Below are 24,435 nucleotides of genomic sequence, written 5' to 3' on the forward strand. Positions count from 1 at the left end.
GCTATGTGCATTGCAGATATTTTCTTCTAGTCTGTGGCTTATTTTTAAATGTTATTTGTGGTATCTTTTTGTCTTGCAACAATTTTTATTTTAAAATAGTCATATTTATCAATCTTTTTCTTTATGAATTCTGCTTGTTGTCTTTTTAAAACATGTCTTCCCTTCACAGCAGTTATAAAAAGTTTCCTCCATATTTTCTTCTAAAAGCTAAAAAATATTCTTAAAATGTTTAGGACTTTAATGAAACTGAAATTTATTATTGCGTATTATAGGAAATGAGGTTCTAGTATATTTTTCTCATATGAACAACCAACTGTCCTATATTTCCCCCATTGACTTGTGAAACTGTCTCTGCTTTATAAAAATGGGTCTGTTTGAGGGTTCTTCATTCTCTTCCATTGTTCTTTTTGTCTTTTTCTGCACCAACAGTACATTGTCTTCATTACTATAGCCCTAAGTAGTTCCTGATACCGGGCATGTATCCCACTCTTGCTCCCACCCATCTTAGTCTTCTTCCTTTTCTCTTTGACTCCTTAGTTTTACATATGACATTTAAGATCAGTTTGTCAGATGACAGGTGGGGCTTTTAAATAGGTTTATCTAAGAGAATTGCCATCTTCGTGATATTGGGTCATTCCATCTATGAACATGGTATACGTATTTAGATATTCTTGCATTTTCCTCAGTAAGTTATATTTCATGGGGATACTCCATATTGCCTGCTAGGTTTGTTCTAGGTCCCTGTAAGCCTCTGTTGCTCTAGTGAACGGGATCTTTCCTAAAGTATATTTTATTAATTAGGCATTGCCGGTCTTTATGAATTCTGTTGTTCTTGTATCCAGTACCCTTGCTTCATTCCTTTTAATTCTAAAAACTTCTCTTGGACTTTTTATGTAAATTCTAATTACAATTTTATTTCGTATGAATTATTTTTATTACCTTTTATAAAGGTTTTCAGTGTTCTTTTTCATATTTGTCTTTTTAAATGTTAAATTATAAATTAGATTAAAAACATCTTCAAGTTATTTAAATGTAATTTAGAATAAAATTCACAATTAAGTAGAAAACTCTGAAAAACTTAACCGAGTTCCATTTGAAGGCTATAATACATATAAAATATTCTGATTTTGGAGGTTGTACACTAACAAAAGCAGAGAGAGCCCATCCATTTTTCTCTTCATATTTTAGAATGTTCTATACCTTTATGTAAAGCTAGCTTTTTCCTCTCGTTTGCTTGCTTAGCATCCTAATAGGAAGTCATTTATCATATCTTTTTTCACACTTTTCTAATCAAGTGATATCTCTATTTTTCCACAGTAACATCCAGTAAAATCACTGTTTCCTTTTATTCAAGGAAATATCTTACAACAAGTCCCCATAAAATTAAGATATGGCTTGTAACTAAATTTATGTGTAAATTCTGGATCCCAATAGTAATAATCTAACTTCCTTCTTTGGAAAGTAATTTCTGCACAGAAATTCCACTAATCATTCAATCTCTCTCTCTCTCTCTCTCTCTCTCTCTCTCTCTCTCACATATATATATATATACATATATATATATATGCATATATATATCCCACAGAATTATATTTCATATATGTAATATGCATTCCGTATATAGAAATCAAGGAGTTAAAAGAATCTTCTAAATATTTTGATCATAAATTTTGCTAAAAACCCTTTCAGATGCTCTTTAGAATTAACGTGGCATTTTAGATGAACGTGAGAATACACACCCTCGTTTTTATGTAGGCTACGTGCTGTGACATTTTTTGTGTTCTTTGGTGGATTCTCTTTTCCAAGTTTCTTGTATTTCCAAACTGAAATGATTTTTATTAATATTTCACTTGTAGATATTGCAGACAGAAATTTAAATTATCAACATTATGAGAATTTTAGCTTCATTGAGATCTATTTTGCCTTATTGATGTTTTCCTTGGCTTTATTTACTTTTATTTATTTCTAGTAATGCTAAAAATGGATGGAGTTTCTTATAACATTTATTTCTTTTTTGCCCCTGGATTCAGACTGTAGACAGTTCTCCACTTCCAGTTCACACACCAACCTTAAAGAAAAAGGCATGCCCTGGTTCAACTGGCTTTCCGTCTAAGGTACAGTCTACTTATAGTCTGTTGTGTTCTGAAAAGAAAAAAACACACAAAATGAAAATGGGTTTCTTCTGCTTTTTTATTTCCTGTGATTTTTTTTTTCTTTTTTGCTATTGGTTTCCTTAAAATTACAAACATGAACATTTGGAAAGAAAATAAATTCTGTATGAATGGAAATAATCACCCTTGAGAAAGGTAAAAGGAGTGTCCAAAGTTTGTTTCATTGTTCTTCCATCTTCTTTTTCTTTTTTAATATATTTTTATTCATTTCAAAGAGGAAGGGAGAGGGAGAGAGAGATAGAAACATCAGTGATGAGAGAGAATCATTGATCAGCTGCCTCTTGCACGCCCCCTACTGGGGAGCGAGCCCACAGCCCGGGCATGTGCCCTTGACCAGAATCGAACCTGGGACCCTTCAGTGTGCAGGCCGACGCTCAATCCACTGAGCCAAACTGGCTAGGACTTCCATTTTCTTAAACTCAGTGTTATGAAGTTTGTTAGAGTGAGGAGGAGTGCTTGGAGGATGTATTGTAAGAATGGTATTAAGTAGAGGTCACTTTTGGAAGAATCTTAGGTTGAGGTTAATAAAGCACTAAAAAAATATATATATATATATTTAGTGAAAAATTCAGGCGAATTTTCATCTTTTCATTCTATTTAATGTGACTGTGACTGAAGTGTTGTATATGGTAGAACATGCAGATTTAATTGCTTATCTCAAGCTCCTACAAAGAAATTCTAAAAATTGGAAAACTGAAATAATTAAAAAATGTTAGCACTAGCAGATTTACTCTTGATGGTCCCTTAAAGAGCAAAAAAATTGAGTAAAAATTAGTATTCAGGAGAAACGTTGAGCAAAATTTTATATGATGCTAACAAATTGGGTACTTGTATTTTATTCACAGGCATGGATGCCCCTAGTCTTGACCTAACCATGTCTTCTGTAGTTCTAGGTCTTTTTAGAATCATATTCTACCTGTTTTTATATTATGAGACTTGGAGAGCTGGCAGCGTCAGACAGAAACCTGTTTATTCTCTCTGAGTTTGAGTTTCTTCATCTGTCTACGGAAGTAATACCTGTCTTTCTCGGCATTGTGTCCATCACATCAGATGATGCATGTGAACTACTGGCATAGTGCCTGCACCTGGGTCGGTGCTTGGTCCGCATAAGAGCAATCAGATGAGTTAGCATATAGATAACCTGTCCTGCTTAGAACAGAGTCACATCCCAGGGCCTCTTTGGAACTGACCAGGGTCCTGAGGAACGTCTGGAATAGAATGGTTTGAGGTTGAACCAGAGCCCATGATTGCTCTAAATTTGGGAGTCTCACCTCATTCCAAGTCCCCAATGCTCTGATAGTTCATTCTTCTAAATAAAATGATTTCTTGGTTTTTATTTTTTAAATAAGTTTCTATTGATTTTAGAGATAGGAAGGGAGAGGGAAAGAGAGATGGAAACATCATTGATGAAAGAGAATCATTGATCAGCTGCCTCCTGCATGCCCCCTACTTAGAATTGAGCCCACACCCCAGGCATATGCCCTGACCAGGAATTGAACCAGTGACTTTTCGGTTCCTTAGATGACGCTCAACCAACTGAGCCATTACAGCCAGGCGATGATTTCTTGTTTTTCTTTAAAGAGTTTCTTCTGTGGTATGTAAATCCCATATCACAGTTGAGAAAAGTAAAATATATTTTTAACTTAAATTTTAAAGCTTTGAATATTCTCTTTAGTTTTTTTATGGGAAGTTAGTCTCAACTGGAGTGAATACTTCATAACAGTTTTTCATCAGTATTCACATATTATTGGAATATAGAATAAAGTTCTTACTAGCTTAACTGAATCACACTTATAAAAGAGAAGTAATGAGAAAAGTGAGACACAAAGGAATTAAGTAATTTGCTTCTGAGTTCACGTAATGAGTGAAGGAAAGGCAGTTATAATGCATTCATTACTAAGACGTGCTGAGACTTAATTAGGAGAGGGAAGGAGGATTCTGGAGACTGAATTCTTACATTGATTTACCATCACATGGCTCAAGACAAGGCTTGGAGAATTTTAACTTTTGGGTTTTCAATAAGAAATTTCAGCTGCCATCTGTCTCTAGAATTGTATGTATTTTCGTGTGGTCAAGTGTTAATACTGCCCACTCCCATGGGAGGAAATAGATTTTTTAAGCTTATGATTTGTTCTTGGTCCCAGAAAAATCAAATACATGATGTATAATAAGGCAAGAATTTTTAATTACTCTTAGTTCTTCCTAAGGAGGTCTGAATGCATGTTAAATTTCTTTATTTCAGGTATAAACATACAATATTTCACTTAACTCTGCTAAAGAGTAATTTGAAGAATTGATAAAAATCCTGAAATCAAAATTTTAATTATAAAATTTTAGTTATAAAAGCTAGTTTATAACTTTTCAAGTGTCAATTCAAGAGCAATTGATTATCATAACTTATTTTATTTTATCATAACCCAGCTCAATATTGCCTAATAAAAATATTTAAAGAGCATAGATTATAGAACTATATGGTGAGAAAGGAAAATAATTCATTTTACTCCTATATAGAAACTTTCCAGTAGCTGGTGGGGCCCAGAAACTCATCATATGAAAAATCTTTAAATAACCAATGTGTATGTTTTTGTTGTTTTTGTTTTCTTTTATGATAGTGACATATTTATTTCCTATCATTTTTTTAAATATCTTTTTCATTTATTACTAATAAAAACTATCCACATACACACCGTGTATTTTTATAGAGAAATGTTTGCAAAGGTCAGCCTTGAAACATCAATTTACAATATAAGAAAACAACACACAATTTATATACAAATCCAATAGATGTTTTAAACCATAATACAGAAGATTTTATATTGTCATAAAATATTTTCTGTGTTTGATGCAGTAAAACACAGTTAAATTTAAACCTATATTTAAAAACCGCATTCAGTCATTTAATCAGATATTATGTAATGCATCACTTGGTGTTACATTTTTGGAAGGAAACACTCTGTGCATTTTTTATCCATTTGCTTTGCAGCGCAAGACTCACCAGTTTTTTGTCAAATCTTTTACGACTCCCACCAAGTGTCACCAGTGCACCTCTGTGATGGTGGGGCTGATCCGACAGGGCTGCTCCTGTGAAGGTAAGAATAAAATGGTAAGAAAATGTGACTGAGTCCTAACAGCTACCACCGAAGCTGTAATCCGGTAACTTTATTCTTTTCACAAGGTGTGTAAATGTTTGTTTTACTTAATCATTTGCTTTTCTTTGCATAACAGGAATAGAGGCAATAAAATGAGCACCTTGCGAAAGTCTGTTGAATATTAGAGAAACTAGACAGATGGTCCCCAGAAGCATTTTTTCAGGGGAGATATATTTAAATGTCTTATTCATCTTTATTTTATTATTCAGATGATTTTGTGGTTTCGAAAAACCATTAATATATGTGGCAAAAGACATGAAAGTTATCGTTGAATCTGTTCATTTAATTTTAACCTTGTTTAATTGATCAGATAAATTGTTATTGGAAAGTAGACAATACAGTATGTTTTTAGAAATGTCAAATGTCTGCCACTATGCCTCTAAAGGTATTTTATTTCTAGTATTATTAGCAGAGGTTTTCCCTACCATTCACTGATTCATCGTCATGTTTATGGATTGGCCGCTCTGTGCTTCTCGGCACTGGGCACGCAGTGGTGGATGGGGCGGGGTTGGGGGCGGCGGAACACAGATCCTGCCCTCACGGAGCCCACATTCTGAGAGAGGAGAGAGCAGAGGTCGTTTGAAAAGAAAACAGTGGTTTTTTTGGGCATCACTTTATTTTTCCTATGACTTCGGAAATGAAAATGTTCTAAATTATAACGGAATATAGTATTTGTGTATATTTTAGAAATATGCTTTTTTACAATCACATGAGACTTGCAACTATACCAATACCTCATATATAATTTACTGCTCACTGTGAAAAAGATAAGGAAATTGTTACTGATTCAAATTCTGATATAGTTTTCGTTTCTTGCCATTAGGGTTGGGAGGGACCTTGAAGGAAGGTTGTCAGTCTCCAGTAGATGCATGTGGAGGACCCTGTAGAGGGCCCTGTAGAGGACCCTGTAGAGGACCCTGTAGAGGGCCCTGTAGAGGACCCTGGTAAAGGACCGTGTAGAGGACCCTGTAGAGGACCCTGGTAAAGGACCGTGTAGAGGGCCCTGTAGAGGACCCTGTAGAGGGCCCTGTAGAGGACCCTGTAGAGGACCCTGTAGAGGACCCTGTAGAGGACCCTGGTAGAGGACCCTGTAGAGGGCCCTGTAGAGGGCCCTGTAGAGGACCCTGTAGTGGGCCCTGTAGAGGACCCGGTAGAGGGCTCTGTAGAGGGCCCTGTAGAGGGCCCTGTAGAGGGCCCTGTAGAGGGCCCTGTAGAGGACCCTGTAGAGGACTCTGTAGAGGACCCTGTAGAGGGCCCTGTAGAGGACCCTGTAGAGGACCCTGTAGAGGACCCTGTGGAGGACCCTGTAGAGGGCCCTGTAGAGGACCCTGTAGAGGGCCCGGTAGTGGGCTCTGTAGAGGACCCTGTAGAGGACCCTGTAGAGGGCCCTGTAGAGGACCCTGTAGAGGACCCTGTAGAGGACCCGGTAGAGGACCCTGTAGAGGACCCTGTAGAGGGCCCGGTAGAGGGCCCTGTAGAGGACCCTGTAGAGGACCCTGTAGTGGGCCCTGTAGAGGACCCTGTAGAGGGCCCTGTAGAGGGCTCTGTAGAGGACCCTGTGGAGGACCCTGTGGAGGACCCTGTAGAGGACCCTGTAGAGGGCCCTGTAGAGGGCCCTGTAGAGGACCCTGGTAGAGGACCCTGTAGAGGACCCTGGTAGAGGACCCTGTAGAGGACCCTGTAGAGGGCCCTGTAGAGGGCCTGAAGTGAATACTTTGGATAGGGGGGAATTAGTAGCATCCACGCAATGCATTCTATGTTTGGTTAGTTCTCCCAACCCAAGTGGCAAATCGCAAGTGCATTATCTTAATTAGTTTGTTAGATGCCTGAGTTTAGAGCCAAAGAAAATGCTCAGTTTGGAAAGTGGAGATTTGAGTTTTGAGTGAATGAAATGATGGATAATGACTGACATTATTGAAATTCTTTTGTTGAACAAATAAATCAGCTCTCCAAATGACAAAATAGTTTTTAAAAATAAGTTCAGAGAGAAGCATTCATTTACCTTGCTTGTAATGAATTCTTTGTGGATTTTCTTTTTGTAAAATGAACTTTCATTGAACTTTGTTTCTTTTTTGTCCTTCCAAAAGCGTGTGGATTCTCGTGTCATATAACTTGTGTAAACAAAGCTCCCACCGCGTGTCCAGTTCCTCCTGAACAGACGAAAGGTCCCCTGGGTATAGACCCTCAGAAAGGGATAGGAACAGCGTATGAAGGTCATGTCAGGGTAAGTGTCATTCGGCTGGGGTTAGATTGGAGTAAAATGCAGTCCAGTCACCTTACAAATACAGTCTTTAACAGAAAATTAAATGAATAAATTTACCTAATAATTTTATTTCATTCAAAGTAATGATTTGAAAAAAACACAAACCTTGTCTTTGCTTGGAAATCAATTCTAAAATGTTCTGCTCAGTCTTTATCTTGTAATGAACAAATGTTGAAATCTCCATAAAAAGAGTCTTCAGCCCTTGGCCTTGGTGGAGAGTGGCATATGCTTATGAAGTATGAGATGGTATCAAGGCATAATCTTACTTGTAATCTTGAATGACATCTTAAGTGTAAGCTGCATTTCATCTTACTACCAAATTGGACTTTTATGCTATTTAGAAAGAAATCCGTGAATGTTATTGTAATGAATTACTAGTGAACGTTAAAATGGTACCATTTGAAAATGTTCAGAATGTAAAATCATGCAGTGATTGAAGAATGTATTCCCGCATTTTATTGATGATGTATGTCTTCCACCTGCTGCTCTACCAGCCAGAGTGGCAGGCTGCTCAGGTGTGTGTTATCCTCAGTTTCCACCACGCAGGTGCATGTGTAGTGAAAGGGCTCTGGGTGACGTTTTGGTTTGAGTTGTTTTCTTGGTGTGTTTGCCTAAGATCCCTAAGCCAGCTGGAGTGAAGAAGGGATGGCAGAGAGCATTAGCTGTGGTTTGTGACTTCAAACTCTTCCTGTACGATGTCGCCGAAGGAAAGGCATCGCAGCCCAGCGTTGTAGTCAGTCAAGTGATTGACATGAGGTAAGCTTTCAAAGGGGAAAACACTGGTATCTTTGCAACATAGGGATCAAAATTGTGTGATTTTTCTTCTAATTATGTTGCCATGTTTTTATTTAAATCTCATTTCATGTTAATTTTCTAATTTATTAATACTGCTATCCTATATAATAAAAGCCTAATATGCAAATTGTCCCCTGGACCAGGAGTTCGACCAGGGGGCGGGGCCTGCTGGGCAACCACCTGCGGCCCCTCCCCCTGGCCAGCCCGGCCGATCGGCCCCATCTGGGTGGGCCAGCCAGACCCCACCCATGCACAAATTCGTGCACCAGGCCTTTAGTAGTAACATAGTTAAAAATAGGAAGTAAGGTGTAGTTATAGGACAGGTTTGGGGGGGGGGGGGCTGGGAGTCAGAGAAAAGAAGCTAATGTTTGCATCCAAAGGACCAGTTTAAAGGTTGCTGTGGTATTGGAAGCCTACTGCGTAGTGTTTATATCATCACCTAAAGGCTTAGAATATAACTTCCATGTGAGGAAAGGAAATAAAAATCTCAAAGTCAGATAGGCTCTTGGAATATATAATGCGTTGGCAAGCATTTAAGTAAACACGTCGTGACTGTTTCTGGCCTCGTTTTTCAGGTCTTACCTGCTCCTTCAGTGCCCTCCCTCCCTCTTCTCATAGCTCCAGCCCTTCTCCTGGGGTCCCCTTACTAACACTCAGAGCTCCCGCCACACGCAGCGTGCTGACTCCCACACTCCTCTCTCCAGCCCAGGTCTTCCTCCAGCACTCGGAGCTGGGCTTTCAGCTCTGGCTCACACTGGCATCTCGTACAGCATCTCTAACATACTAGCTTTCCCATAAATACGGAATAGGAAGGAATAGGTTCAAGACATATTAGCAAGGAAAATCGGACAGTGTCTGCTAAGGGCCTAAATATAGAAAGAGGGAGAAAGACGGAAGGTAACACTAAGGTGTCAAGCCTCCAAAACCAAGAGGATGATGGACCAGTAACCGAATCAGGAATAAATTACTGCGGAGCAAATCTGTTTTAGGTGCTGAAGGAACAGTAAAAGGACAGATGGGCTGTGTTGGGGGCACTTGAGGTGTCTCATGGGAGGCAAGAGGGCTCGGGTTCATTTGCGAATCCCAGTACACTTGACCCGACTGGCCTTGGCACTTTGGGTGAGCCAGGAATTCTGTCCAGCTCTTGGCAATGTGCCACTGTAGAGCTACCGATGAATTATGATGGCACTATCAGTTGAAATGGAGGGGAAATCAAATTTTTTAAAGAATTCAATTTGGATGTTCTGTGCAATTCAGTTTTGAGTGTTGTTTCATATGTATTATTTGGATATACACCCACGACCACACACATACCCACACACACTTATTTTTAACGTTTCACTTTCCTTCAGGGATGAAGAATTTTCTGTGAGTTCAGTCTTGGCTTCTGATGTTATTCATGCAAGTCGAAAAGATATACCCTGTATATTTAGAGTAAGTATGTGTGTTATAATTCGATGACTAAATCATTTTTTTTAATGAGTATATGTTTTGGCTCTCCAATACTCGAGTAGATGGATAGTGCTAAGTAAATATTTAAATTTGAGAGTCCTGAGGAAAGCATTCCTGTATAGCTTCTAAGTTAGGGTTCCTCTTGGATAATATTTTTGCATCACAATTGAATTTTCAAATAAATACTGTCACACAGAAAATGGATTAAGTGTGAGTTACCCAATATTTTAAAAAATAGAAGTTTTTTCTTTTTAATCTCATTTTAAAAATTAATATGTTTTCCAGTTTTACTGCTTTGCAACAACCACTCCAAAACTTAGTGGCTTCAAGTAACAGTGACTTACTTTTCAGCATTCGGTGGGTCAGCTGCACAGTGGTTTTGGTGTTGCCTGGGGCCCCTCATGTGGCTGCATTCAGCTCACGGGGGCTGGAAGCTCCAAAATGACCTCCTCTTCACATCAGGGTGCTGGTGCGGCTGTTGGCTGGGCGGTCAGTTCCCTCCGTGAGCTCTGTGTGGTCTCCAGTCGTTCAGCAGGCTGGCCGCGCTCTCCGGGGCTGGCTTCCAGGAGAGCAAAGGGCCTTTCCAGGCCTTCTGAAGAGCAGACCCAAAAACATATAACCCTCTTGCAGTCTGTTAGGCAAAGTAAGTCATGAGGTCAGCCTGGACTTAAGGGGAGGGAATAGATTCCACTTTTTAAAAAATATATTTTTATTGATTTCAGAGAGGAAGGGAGAGGGAGAGAGAGATAGAAACATCAATGATGAGAGAGAATCATTGATTGGCTGCCTCCTGCACGCCCCCTACTGGGGATCAAGCCCGCAACCCCAGGCATATGCCCTTGACTGGAATTGAACCTGGGACTCTTTAGTCCGCAGGCTGACACTCTGTCCACTTTGCCAAACCAGCTAGGGCTAGATTCCACTTTTTGACAAGAAGAATGGAATTCCATGGGAAGATTGTTGGTACCCATCTTTGGAAGCTGTCCACAGTGCAATCTAGAATTGGTGAGTTAAGATAATAGAGGTTAAATTAAGGGGATACTGGCCCAACCTTATGCCTGTATGCTGAGTATTTGTCCATGAGCCTTGTATCTAAGGAAGGTCAGACAAAGACTCTACTTTGTCTCAGTTCCTAAAACAACTACTACGCTCTCTCCGGCCTCCTATGGAGCCTATAGAAGCCCACTTTTCTGTAATTGATACATAGTGGGGTTTTATTGTCATGCTGTTTAAGTTACATTTTATAAAGGGTCCATATACAGTATATGTAATTTAAATCTGCCCAGTTATGGATGCTGTTTGCATAATGATAGGCTTCATTTAAATAGTAACTAAAGTGATCTGATCTTCTTTAAGATAATGTGAGTTATTGTTATGAAATAACAGAGAATGTAAGTATTTATGAGCATTTCTGACTTGTAAAATAAGTTGAAAGTCAGTATAATATAGTGCTTACGAGCATGGACAGGGACCCCACTCCTGTTGTGTGTCCTTGGGGAAATTAATTTCTCTGCATCACAGTGTTTTTATATAAAAGGTCAGGATGTACTAACAATAACTACCTTATGAAGATGGTGAGAGGGTGATGTGAGTTAATGCTTGTAAAGTGCTTTGATCAGTGCCCAGGGTCAGTATTTACTCAGAAATGTCAGTTGCATTTTCTAGTGATAATATTCTGGCACTTTATACAAAGCAAATAAAAATGATACCGACATTTAGAATGGCATCTGCTACCTTTGCTTTGCCACGAATTCTAATGCTGGAACTAATTCTTCTGAGTAGGAATGGCTGACCGCTGCTGAAGGTGTCACGCAGCGGACGCTCACTTTGTTGGCTAGAGCAGCGGTCGCCAACCGGAGGACCCCGGGTGGTCCGTGAGGTCCGAAAGGCTGGCGACCGCTGGGCCGGGGCGAAGCAAACTAATCTAAGCATAAAACTGACCTAAGGGCGTCTGCTTTCTAATATCATGAATTTGTTTCCATTTGTCTAGGTCACAACGTCCCAGCTCTCGGCACCGAACAACAAATGTTCCATCCTGATGCTGGCAGACAGCGAGAACGAGAGGAGCAAGTGGGTGGGAGTGCTGAGTGAGTTACAGAAGATCCTGAAGAAAAACAAATTCAGAGACCGCTCAGTCTATGTTCCCAAAGAGGCGTATGACAGCACTCTGCCCCTCATTAAAACCACCCAGGCCGCTGCAATCATAGGTAGGCGTTGCTAACATCGGTCATGTGATCATAATTGTTTCCTAATTTATCTGGTCCGGGGGGCTGGCTTTCATCTAGGAATTCCAGTGTCCAACCTGCTAAGTGTTATATCACAGGTGCCCCGTGTTTATTGAATGAATGAGACCATTTTAAGCTTTGTTTCTCAGTAAACAAGAGTAAGTGCACTTTCAAATATGTTTTCTTCTGACAAAAGCAGCAGTGCTGAAGTTGAACGTTGAACGTATCTATCCTCTGCGTGTGCGCCTGAGAACAGTTGTTTGGTTTCTTAGAGCGTAACCTTCCGTGTCCAATGTAGGTGCCAGTTGCCTTGCACAGGTTATTGGGAAGTTTCACTGAGAGGCAGGGCGGAACAGAATGCCCTTGTAATCAGATGCCCTAAACTAGTGGTCGGCAAACTGCGGCTCGCGAGCCACATGCGGTTCTTTGGCCCCTTGAGTGTGGCTCTTCCACAAAACACCACGTGCGGGCGCGCACGTACAGTGCAATTGAAACTTCGTGGCCCGTGCGCAGAAGTCGGTTTTCGGCTCTCAAAAGAAATTTCAATCGTTGTACTGTTGATATTTAGCTCTGTTGACTAATGAGTTTGTCGACCACTGCCCTAAACAATGGTAGCCTGTGTGTCTGGAGGTTTAAATTATCACCATATTCCTATGTACACATCTAGCTCTTTTGTTACTTTCTAGTAAATAATGAAAAGTTGAATGAGTAGGTTCAGTGCCTTTCACAAATTGGTCCAAAACAAGAAATGGAACTGGACCAAGGGCACTCATAGACTAGGTTTTCATTTTTTCACCTTTTATTGAATAAACATTTACTTCTTTTTGTAAATATTGATATAATTTTCTAATGATTATTTTATTTAAAAAGAAATGAATGGAAATTTAATAGTAAAAATTTTTATTGCTATTTTAATATTATTTATTTCAGGTTTTTGTATCAAATTTCTTTATTATCTATTTTATTCTATTAGTTTACATAGTTTTTACCTAATAAAAATGTTTCATATTTATTTATATCTTGCATAGATCATGAAAGGATAGCTTTGGGAAATGAAGAAGGTTTATTTGTTGTGCATGTCACCAAAGATGGTAAGAAAAACATTATTGTGGGGTAACTTTAACCTGTATGTTGCTAGAAAATCCTAAACTCTAGTTTCTAAATTCTTTAAACAGCAGGATTTGCTTATTTTTTCTATAATTGAAATTTTCCACACCTAATTTGATATGTTTATAAGTCAAAGGTAATTTTTTAACTTCTATAATCATCCTGAGTTCTAAAACATCCACGTATGGATCCTCTTTCTTGTGGAACTAAGTTCTGCTATCGGGCTCAGGTTGTACTTCTAAAGAAGGTGCTGGAAGAAAATGCACTAGCTTTTTCCATTGTCCCAATAGTATCGAAGAGGTAGCTCATTGAAATGTGCTTGTTGTTGGGATTTTCCCCCCATAGTTTATTACAAAAGATCTTTTTCTAAAGATAAATACTGGATGAAATAAAAAGAAACCAATTTAATTTAGCATTCTTTAATACAGAGCTGTATGTTCTGTATTTATATCAAGTTAGTTCATGGGAAAACAATGCATTTAAACTTCATCAGTTTATTACCCTTACAAATACTTTTAGTGAAATATGAGTTACTTAAAAAAAAACACACACAAAAAAAAAAACACGAACCCCATAGTAAAAAGTTCCCTAGAACGTAGTGCCAGTAAAAAGGTTAAAAGGTTTATTGTTGTGGTTTTTGAAGATCTGGCATGCCTGATCACATAGCAACTTTATGCCATGGCTGCCAGGGGTCTCGGTGCTAAATGTAATACTTTACTGTAGTGAGTTAAATGATCTTGTAATGGGTGTGATTATCTTCCTCATCCTCTGTGACTTCTGAGCTGTTACTCTTTTCTATGAGTGCATCTGTCTTTATTGTAAGTTTTGACTTATATCCTTTTGAGTATAATTGGGATATGATTAATAAATAAACATTATTTTGCATCTGATTTATTATTATTTCTTTGCATAGAAATTATTCGAGTTGGTGACAACAAGAAGATCCATCAGATTGAACTCATTCCAAATGATCAGCTTGTTGCTGTGATCTCAGGACGAAATCGTCATGTACGCCTTTTTCCTATGTCAGCTTTGGACGGACGGGAGACTGAGTTTTATAAGCTGGCGGAAACCAAAGGGTGTCAGACCATAACGTCGGGGAAATTGCGTCACGGCACTCTGACATGCCTGTGTGTGGCTATGAAAAGGCAGGTCCTCTGTTATGAACTGTTTCAGAGCAAGACCCGTCACAGAAAATTTAAGGAAATTCAAGTCCCGTATAATGTCCAGTGGATGGCAGTCTTCAGTGAACACCTCTGTGTGGGATTCCAGTCGGGATTTCAAAGATACCCCTTGAATGGAGAAGGAACCCCATGCAGTATGCTCCATTCAAGTGACCACACCCTGTCCTTCATCACACACCAGCCCATGGACGCCATCTGCGCAGTGGAGATCTCCAGTAAAGAATACCTGCTGTGTTTTAGCAGCATCGGGATCTACACCGACTGCCAGGGCCGCAGGTCTAGGCAGCAGGAGCTGACGTGGCCAGCTAACCCTTCCGCTTGTTGTAAGAGTCTCTTCCTTTTGGCTGTCTTCTCTTTCTGTCTCTTCTACTCCATCTCCTAGATGCATTTATTGTTAATAACTGGTCATTTTTAAGCCATCCGTAAGGTTTTTTCTAAGCATTAATTATGTTATTTATGTAAAGTACTAGTAACCATGTGTAGTTAAGCCTAGGCCAACAGTATCAACATTAACATGCAAATAATTAAAGCTAATTTTTCTATGGAATATTGTACTTAGATGGATTTTTTAACCCATGTTATTGTATTTTGAAAAAACCTAAATAGTATCTTCATGGTCCTCAAAAATACAGTGTGATTATTAACAGCTGGAGAAGCAGTTACTAAGGGCATTAGTTAATCAGTTCTGTAAAGGATAGTGGAGCATCTATAAGAAGTGTTATTTAGCGTCATGTTTTTATTTAGATAGGTATATATTAAAAATTGTTTATTTCACTCTTTCAGGAAATATGACATTAATAAGTTTTGGAATACTCATTATATGCTATTTCACTGCCTATCCTATCTAATAAAGAGGGAATATGCTAATTGACCATCACACCCTCACAAAGATGACAGCACCCACAGCCAATAAGGAGGGGATATGCTAATTGACTGTCACGCCCTCTAAGATGGCGGCACCCATAAGATGGTGGTGCCCGGTCCCCTCAGCTCCACCAGGGCAGCAGGTGCGCGGCATGGCTGGGCCCGCCCCCAGGCGCCGCGCACCTGCCTCCGGAGTCCCCCAGTCCCCTCAGCACCCCAGCCACCCACAGCCGGCCCGAGGCGCAGGCAAGCCTCGGATGGCAGCTGCCCAGCCACCCAGGACCTCCCAAGGCTCAGGTAACCAGGGCCAGCTGAGGCTTGCGCTGCCGGCAGTGGCAACAGCAGAGGTGTGATGGAGGCGTCGCCTTCCCCTGATCGCCAGGTCTCCTCCCGCCCCTGAGGGCTCCTGGACTGTGAGAGGGGGCAGGCTGGGCTGAGGGACCCCCCCTTCCAGTGTATGAATTGTCTCATGCACCGGGCCTCTAGTGATATAATAAGTAGGAGTATCCAATCTAAAACATTTTGTTTGTAGTGGAAGGTACTAGTAGAGCATGTTTAAATGCTGAAGAGAAGTAAGCCACTAGGGAACTAGGAAAAGGTGACTCCATAGTAAATACAGGAACTGGAGCAAGACCCCCAAGGAGGCCAGAGGCCGGGATGTAGACCCGGCAGGATGCGGGCAGCAGGAGGAACGCGCCTCCCACCACAACAGGGCAGGAGGCTGGGGGAGCACGGGTGCCTTTGGGGTTCAGCAGAAGGACGTTTGGAGAGCATGCATGCTTATTGCAGACACATCAGGAAATCTAGAAAAAAGAAAAAAGTACTTCTAATCCACAAACGGAGACACCACTGTACTTAACATTTTGTTTCTTGTGAAATATATACTCACATCTATGGCATCATATTTAGAATGAATGCTGTTTTGTAGCCTGGTCAGATGATTCAAAGTTTGACTTACCATGTGGAATAAGAAATGGAATATCTGGCTTTTATGAATAATTAAAAGTAACCGGCAGGCCACTCTCTCCTCCTCCTCCCAGGCTACAATGCCCCCTACCTGTCGGTGTACAGTGAAAACGCGGTTGACATCTTCGATGTGAACTCCATGGAGTGGATTCAGACTCTCCCACTCAGAAAGGTAACTTAACATTAAAATATGGGCTGAGCGAACTAATGTGTAAGTGAACACTAACATGCAATTTCTGGCATATGTAATGGTAATGTGGGATTTAGCTAAGAATGAAAAAAAATCAATCTGGTTAATCTTATAAGTAGCTCAGTTCCACACTATTCTTACTACTTTTGCTGTATGGAGTATGAATTATTATAATGAACAACTAGAGTGTGTCCTACGACCTAAGATGTCAGCGTTAACTTCCCCTCTAGTTTGAGGAGCTCTGAGGGTGTGCATTATTATTAATTACGATGGTTTTCACGTAACGGTGTTCAGTTTGAAATCCTGTGAGGACAGATTTACAGGCCAGAGAATGATTAGAATTAGAACCAATACTGTGTTTAATCATCCCATAATCCTATGTAATAAAAGGCTAATATGCAAATTGACCTAACGGCAGAATGACCAGTCGCTATGATGCGCACTGACCACCAGGGGGCAGGTGCTCAACACAGTAGCTGCCTCCTGGTGGTCAGTGTGCTCCCACAGGGGGAGCACCGCTCAGCCAGAAGCCAGGCTCACGGCTGGCGGGGAGCGGGCCTAAGCCAGCAGTCGGACATCCCCCAAGGGCTCCTGGACTGCGAAAGGGCTCAGGCCGGGCTGAGGGACCCCGGTGCACATATTTCGTGCACCAGGCCTCTAGTTAAAACATAAAGCTTTCACATGTTCCCAGTAAAACAATATTTTCCTTTAACATTTCCCTGTGATAACGTAAAGAGAAATTTTTGTAAGTAGTATAGAATGGTTATTTGGCAAGAGTAGTAGTTTCACATAGAATATGTAGCAGGTACCATTAGTTCGGGGCTAGGGTTAGAAGAATAAGTAGAAGAAAGTAGCCAAGGCCATATTTCAAAATCTTCGTCCATTTTAAGCCACATCATCAGTGAGGAAGCTCCTGCAGATGCCGCCACTCTATAGAGAGCTGCTGAACAGTCCTTCAGTCTGTGCGTTTGGGTTGGTTACAGTTAGTTATCCCTTTTATTTTTGTTGTGTAAACTTTACGATATATATGAAAGAAGATGTGACCTTGAAGAACCTGACTAAACTGACCTCCTAACTTAAGGGCCAGAATTCTGATTCCCTCTGTCACTGCATTGGCCGGTGTGTTCTCTCTTACCGCACACTCCCTCCGGGAATCGCTCCCAAGTGCTGTTATCATTCCCTTGCTTGTCACAAAATCCGGAATTTTTTTTATATTTAAATATTTCTGAACAACATATTGTTCAGTTTTGCTTGCATTTGAGGTTATAAAATGTTTTGTATGTCACCTTCCTTTCTTCATGCATTTACTGAGTTTCTAAGATGCATCCATGTTGTTCCATGCACCAACCACCATGTTGTTACATATTGTTCTTCGCTTTCACTATATAAAATGTTGTTGGGTGAATAGGCCATAACTGATGAGCACACTTGACTGATTCCCCAGCTTTCTGCTGTTGTGAGCATTGTTGCGTACATCTTCTGGTGCATGGTGTGTGCAGGAGTTTTTTTAAGTCCTGAGCCTGGGCACGGAATTGATGGTGCCCAGGAAATGCAAGTATTTGGCTTTACAAGCTGGTGTCAGATTATTTTACAAAGTAATTATACTCGTTGACACTCCCACCAGCAGTGTATAAGAGTTTTTGCTGACACACATTCTCTCAAACACTGGCCATTGTCAGAATTCATAGTTTTATAGCCCTTGTAACTGGTTATAAAGTGGTATCTCATTGAAGTATTAATTTGCATGTCCCCCGTTACCTATGTCGTTTGTCCATTTAGTTCAAACAAGAGTCATAAAGTATCTGTGTTGATATCTTGTATAATCATTTGGTCACTAATGGCTTTAAAGAAGTCCAATTTAAGGTTTAAATGTATTTCTATTTTTTATTTATTTTTTGTCCAGAATAGTCTTCCTTTAAAATGTTATCATTATAACTTTGTTCAAATTAGGTAATTTTATACCTTCCCAGTTAGAACTAATGTTAAATTTTTTTCTTGATTTTCTGAGAGGGCTCTATTTTGGAGAGGAAGGATATAAATGTGTGTGGTTTATAAATAGGCCAAAAGTTTTATGGTTTAATTTTTGAAGGTTTTGTTGAAATACTAATTTTATTTTTTTATTATTTTAGGTTCGGCCCTTAAACAGTGAAGGATCATTAAATCTTTTAGGCTTGGAGACGATTAGATTAATTTATTTCAAAAATAAGATGGCAGGTAAGAAGATGCACATTAATAGGACAGCTTCAATGGAATGTTCTCCCTGAGCTCACTGCCTGCAGATAAGAAGTGGCAGAGCCCAGACTCAAACCCAGTGTGTCTTGCTCCGAAGTCTGCCATCTTGGCCGCTGTCATACCCTCTCAATAGATTGAGATAAACTATGGACAAAAGCCGTTCTGGTTAGCTTGCCTAGCTGTACAGTCGGAATATTTGTTTCTGACTTACCTGGTTGTTTCTCTGTGAAACACCAAGGTAAGTAGAGAAAGTGTGACTGAGTATGTTCCCTGTGCGTGTAATACTGGAGAACCTCACCAGGGTGTGTAGCACAAAACTGTGACAGTTCCTCTGGAGCTCCTGCCGGGGCTGTGGGAATACCTCTCCTGCCATTCGATGCATCGGGCTTAGGAGCTTTCCTCTTCTCCCTGATCTTGCTTAGAAAATGGCATCTACCATGTTGTGGGTACAGTTGTCCTGGCAGTATGTTCACATACCCCGGCATGGGTTGGGGGCCCGTGGCTGACAGTTTGTTGACTTCTGCGCATTTAGGATGGAAATGGAATGAGGTGGGCACGGGCTCACTAGGTGATGTGAACCAGTATCCTCGGCCCCAGCTGAGAAGCGCAGGAAGGTGACAGATTCTTGCCTGTAGTAAAGGCAGCTGGTAGGAACACGATTCCTTTTCCTGACCCCTCACCTCGCAGATGGCATCATGCAAAGGAAATGCTTTAATATGTAAAAATGATTGTAATGATCATTTACATGAGTAATTTACCATTTATGCCTGATTACTGTGCAGGTTAGCAATAGCTAACACCCTGAGCCAGTGAGACCAGCACCTAGAAGGAGAGAGAAGGTGTGTAGTCATGGCGGGAGGGTGGCCAGAGTGACCGGGCACCGAGGCAACGACATTTTTCTTTTTTCCTAGTAAAACTGTGCTATTTTATGTTTATAATCAAATAAAAGTGAAGCTACCCTTTGTAAGTTATGTTTAATTTCAGCATCTATCTGTTTATGTACTGTTGATGATTATTGCTTATTTTACTATGATCAACACAACTTTTAAAAATCAGAATTGCATGTACTGTGATTGCATGATTAAGTTCATACTGTCTTAGAGACGAATGGGTAAAAAGCATTCTAGCACTCTAACGAACATCTTTGTTCTCTGTATTTTTTAAACAGAAGGGGATGAACTGGTAGTTCCTGAAACCACAGATAACAGTCGAAAACAGATGGTTAGAAATATTAACAACAAGCGGCGTTACTCCTTCCGGGTCCCAGAAGAGGAGAGGATGCAGCAGAGGAGGTAGGCGTTTCGTTTCTGCGTCACCCGCACAGGCTGGGAGCACGGGCAGGGCTGTTGGTGATGATATTGTATTTGTTTTGGAAGGAACATTTGATCTCTGAAAATCTGTGGTGGGAGAAACTGCAATAATGACTGTACGTCTCAGAGTCACTTTTTTTTTTTAAATATATTCTATTGATTTTTTTACAGAGAGGAAGGGAGAGGGATAGAGAGTTAGAAACATCAATGTGAGAGAAATATCGATCAGCTGCCTCCTGCACACACCCCACTGGATATGTGCCCGCAACCAAGGTACATGTCCTTGACCAGAATCGAACCTGGGACCCTTGAGACTGCAGGCTGACACTCTATCGACTGAGCCAAACTGGCTAGGGCTCAGAGTCACTTTAATTAACACTCTTCACTTTGTGTGAATTAGACTAAAGTACCATATTTTGATTCATTTCTCTATGTATGTGGAGTAGTTAGAAGTTTTAGAATGTGAACCTTGTTTCAATGTAAACATAGAACCAATCATTGCATAGTAGTAAACCTTATATAATTAAGAACTTTAGATTCACTATTCTCTTTATGAGTAAACAAAAATAGGCTTATAGTATTTCCAATTACATGTAAAAACATTTCTAAGTGTTATCAATTATTTTGAGACATACATAAATGCTCAGATTATCTGTGAAATAGAATAGAGCTTCTTCGATGTCTCTGTACTAAAATGCTCTTTTCTCACCAAAAAATTGTAAGATCTTTTATTTAAAATGTAAAACAAATCTAAGTAAATTTTATTGATTATTTATATTATTTTAATCCTATCCATATTAACATGATTTCACATTTATTTTTATGAAAAAATAATGTATACTTAATTTTTTTCTAGAGTTATCTAGATTGATCATAGAAGTGTCTAAACAGGTGTTTTCTCTTACAGAGAGATGCTACGAGATCCTGAAATGAGAAATAAATTAATTTCTAATCCAACTAATTTTAACCACATAGCACACATGGGTCCAGGAGATGGAATACAGATCCTAAAAGACCTGCCTGTGGTAAGAGAAATGAGGAGTGAATGTGAATATGAATTGGGGTTAAGAGTAAGGGAGGGGGAATACGTGTGTGTGTGTGTGTACAGAGGTGAGCAAAAGTAGGTTTACAGTTGCATGTGACATTCTTTGAGTTAATAAAGCTATTGTGATGGTCATAACCTGCATGTCTTTCCATATGAACAACTGTAAACCTGCTTTTGCACCCCCCATATATGTGCTCAGATATATATATGTGTGTGTGTGTGTGTGTGTATATGACTTAAAAGCATATATTAGGATAATGAGGAAATGTTTATCACAGTGTGTCACAATATATGTGAGATGCATGACGGCATACCTGATGAGAAAAACACAAAATTTAGACATCTGTCAAACACCAAAGACATCAAGTTTCTGTTTAGTTGCATAACCTATAAACTTGTCCCATACCTAGATTTCCTTTGTTGGTAAAATAAACTCCAACTTTGAAGAGGGTTCCTACCAAGATTCAGAACTTGGTGACCAAATCACTGAGACTTGATTCTGGCACTCCCCTCCCCACCCCACCCCACCCCACCCCACCCCACCCCCGGGACCGCACTGGCTTGGTCTTTAAAGGTCACACCTGTCATCTGATTGTGAAATTTTAAAAAGTGCCACATGGGAAAACTATTGTTTTTTTTAACAGCATTAAGATGGATTCTTGGGCCTATTATGCTGAAACTAAGTCTATTAGTGGGCTCCACTTACACTTAACATTCCAGTCTCTGTCCGATGCTCTCCGCACGCTGTTGGAGCTCTAGCGTGACCCTGTTGTCGGTGAGCATCTGGATCTGGCACAGGATTTTAAGCGTAATTTATAGACTGTGGCGATTTGGGAGACAATTTGTGAACTGTGACCCGCAGCTCTTGCTAAGGAAGTCTGTTATTATCCCCATTACTAACTCTGTGGTCATAGCAGATGTGAACATCACTGCCGGGAAAATGATAGGTAATATAATTTGATGTGCGGTCAGGTTTTTAAAAAATTAAGCCTTTATAGGTAGTTTTGCATTTATTTCATGGGAGGAACAAAAAATGTGCATTCATTTGAGTCCAAGTTCCTCATTGTAAATATCCCATTAACCAGGTGGTCTGCTTATGAATGAAAGTGACATTCTCATTAAGACATTATGTGGTTATACTAATATTCCTTCCTTTGCGTTCAAATCATTCATAATAGTCACTCATCCTTTCAGAATGGGACTTTCATTAGCTGTGCTGGTTAATGTAAATAAATTGTACAAAAAGAGTGCAGCTAATCTTGATATAGTAATTAAAACTAGAAAATGTAAGGCTGAGCATAAATATCAGGCTAAAAATATTGGGCATAAATAGAGGCTGAGTCTACATATTAAACTGTTATATTTAAATGCTATACTATTTTTTCAACTTTTGCCTGGGACTGAGATTTCAGATTTCTCTCCTTTCTTTTCCCATCCTGACCATTTGCTTAAAGCCCTCCATCCGCTTTCCCTTTATTCCCAGCAGGAAATGTATCAGCCACACAGCACAAAGCCTCTGTCGTTTTTCCTATGGGAGTTACCATGCCAGGTACAAAGTACCTTAAGAGAGAATTTTTAAATTATGATACAGTTGAAATGTGCATATATTTATAGCTTCTATGTGATTGATGAAGTCTTATATACTATTTTAATGAAACTTTTTAAAAATTTAGTTAGTAAATAGTTTTTCAACACCTGATATATAGTTAGCATTATGGAGAGACAGAAGGATATAAATTTTGAACACATACATATATGATGCAAAGCAAATACAAAATTATTTCAGTAGTTAACAAGGCTTTAATGGGTATTGTTTTTTTAAAATTAAATTTTCTTTCACTTTTACTTCATTTTAGTGCACAAAAAAGAATAGTTTTCATATCATGTAATCCAACAATATAGCAAGAAGAAAATCCTTTAATAAATTATATTATATCCTAGATATTACAGTATCTTCGTTAAAGTGAAATAGTTTTAGGATTTAATAAAATGTTTCTGTTTGGTATTTTTCTGCCATGAAGCGAAAAATCAATTTGCTGATGTCCCAGAATTCTTTGACTTCATACCCAGTAAGACTTGGTCTTCTTAGACCTGAATAAGCCCACTGACGCTGAATGTCAGATTGCAACCATCGTAAGAACTTTCATATCAGAGCATCCCTCCTTCCTCTCCCTTTCCTACTGAAAAGAAGTCTCTATTTTATTTTTTGTTTCAAGTAAAGTCCAGGCTTTGTTACTAAGCAAACCAAGTTCAGAGAGCATTTCCCCAAGGTTCGTCCCCACCCGACATCATGACACGTGCCTTCTGTGCTGGCTGCCCACTCCCGGAGCCCACGTGACTCAGTGTCTGTGCTCACTGAGTTTACTGGCCCGGGACCGCCTCACTGATTCTTGTCACTCACACGAGTGACTTCCCCAGCACTTTTCCACGTCCCCCCCTTTCCTTTCATGCCTTCCTGTCACGTGAGCACTGTTGTGTTTCGAGGACTGGAAGTTGGTGCACATTCTTGAACCCTGCTCACCTGTACATGTCGTATTGCGGTAAAGGGTTTGTGTGTGTGCATTTCTGTGTTTACTGTCATGTCTTATTTTATTTTCACCTGACTTTCTCCATTTCACTAGCAAAGGACACTCATGCTGGGCTTTTCATAGGCGTCCATTTAACACCAGCAAACGTTTCTTGATATACTGTCTACCCAGAACGCTAGTCTTGGGGTAGACATTGGTAAACAGAACAAGAATATGCATGTCTGGATCCCTACTTATTGAGAAGCTTGTATACTTTGACATATTCTCAGAATTTAGTATGATCTTTCTACTGAAAGGGGAGTACCTATATTAATGGACTATTTCCGAACATAAAGATGAATTAAATTGATCTAACGTTAACCTATATAAGAAGAGTTTTTAAATACCAAAGCTACGCATTGTCGTCCGAGCAAAGAGCAAGGACGCAGACGCGGTTATGTTTTACTCACTCAGGTCAGTATTGCTTCCCTGTGAAATGCTTCCGTGCTTATCGAGAGTTTATCCATGTCTTTGGAGCTTGATTCTGTTTCATTTGTAACAAAGTGATACTGAAATGGGGTTGTTTGCCTTATGAATGTGGAAGAGGTAGTGAGGGTGAGAGAGTCATTTATTTTTCTTTCATCTCCCGTATCAGACGTGAACCTTCCACATGTTCCTTCGTGAGCCCCGAGAATACAGGCAACTAATATAAAATAGCGTGTGTGCCTGAGAAGTACACGCTGTGTTCATTTTCTTGAATCTTTTTTGTCAATTACCTTGTTTTCATCAGTGGATACTGGTAATAAACAACAAATTTGTCTCCAATTGAATATAAAAATAATTTTACCTCTACTAGCTTTATTTTTCTTAGCCTTTTACCCATTTCTAAAGTTACTAATAAATAAAAGTTTTAGCTCAGTGACCTCTTAGAGCTTTAAGAAGTAATTTTGCCGCTTAAAGTTATTTTATCTGAAA

The 24,435-nt window shown here is 39.6% G+C and overlaps 1 protein-coding gene across 4 annotated transcripts in view; it reads left to right on the plus strand.

Annotated features, from left to right (window-relative positions):
- Positions 1 to 24,435, plus strand: part of CDC42BPA (CDC42 binding protein kinase alpha) — a 198,286-nt gene that overhangs the window by 163,042 nt on the left and 10,809 nt on the right. For all 4 annotated transcript variants that reach the window (XM_054713143.1, XM_028134646.2, XM_008157993.3 and 1 more), the window contains 12 exons: positions 2,031 to 2,114; positions 5,155 to 5,260; positions 7,408 to 7,544; positions 8,200 to 8,339; positions 9,731 to 9,812; positions 11,821 to 12,037; positions 13,084 to 13,146; positions 14,076 to 14,669; positions 16,251 to 16,348; positions 18,496 to 18,580; positions 19,767 to 19,890; positions 20,816 to 20,933. In XM_054713143.1, the coding sequence (XP_054569118.1) occupies positions 2,031 to 2,114; positions 5,155 to 5,260; positions 7,408 to 7,544; positions 8,200 to 8,339; positions 9,731 to 9,812; positions 11,821 to 12,037; positions 13,084 to 13,146; positions 14,076 to 14,669; positions 16,251 to 16,348; positions 18,496 to 18,580; positions 19,767 to 19,890; positions 20,816 to 20,933 (1,848 nt within the window). The remainder of the gene's footprint in view (positions 1 to 2,030; positions 2,115 to 5,154; positions 5,261 to 7,407; positions 7,545 to 8,199; positions 8,340 to 9,730; positions 9,813 to 11,820; positions 12,038 to 13,083; positions 13,147 to 14,075; positions 14,670 to 16,250; positions 16,349 to 18,495; positions 18,581 to 19,766; positions 19,891 to 20,815; positions 20,934 to 24,435) is intronic.

This window comes from Eptesicus fuscus, chromosome 24 (genome assembly GCF_027574615.1).
Source record: "Eptesicus fuscus isolate TK198812 chromosome 24, DD_ASM_mEF_20220401, whole genome shotgun sequence".
In the NCBI taxonomy this organism is placed as follows: domain Eukaryota; kingdom Metazoa; phylum Chordata; class Mammalia; order Chiroptera; family Vespertilionidae; genus Eptesicus; species Eptesicus fuscus.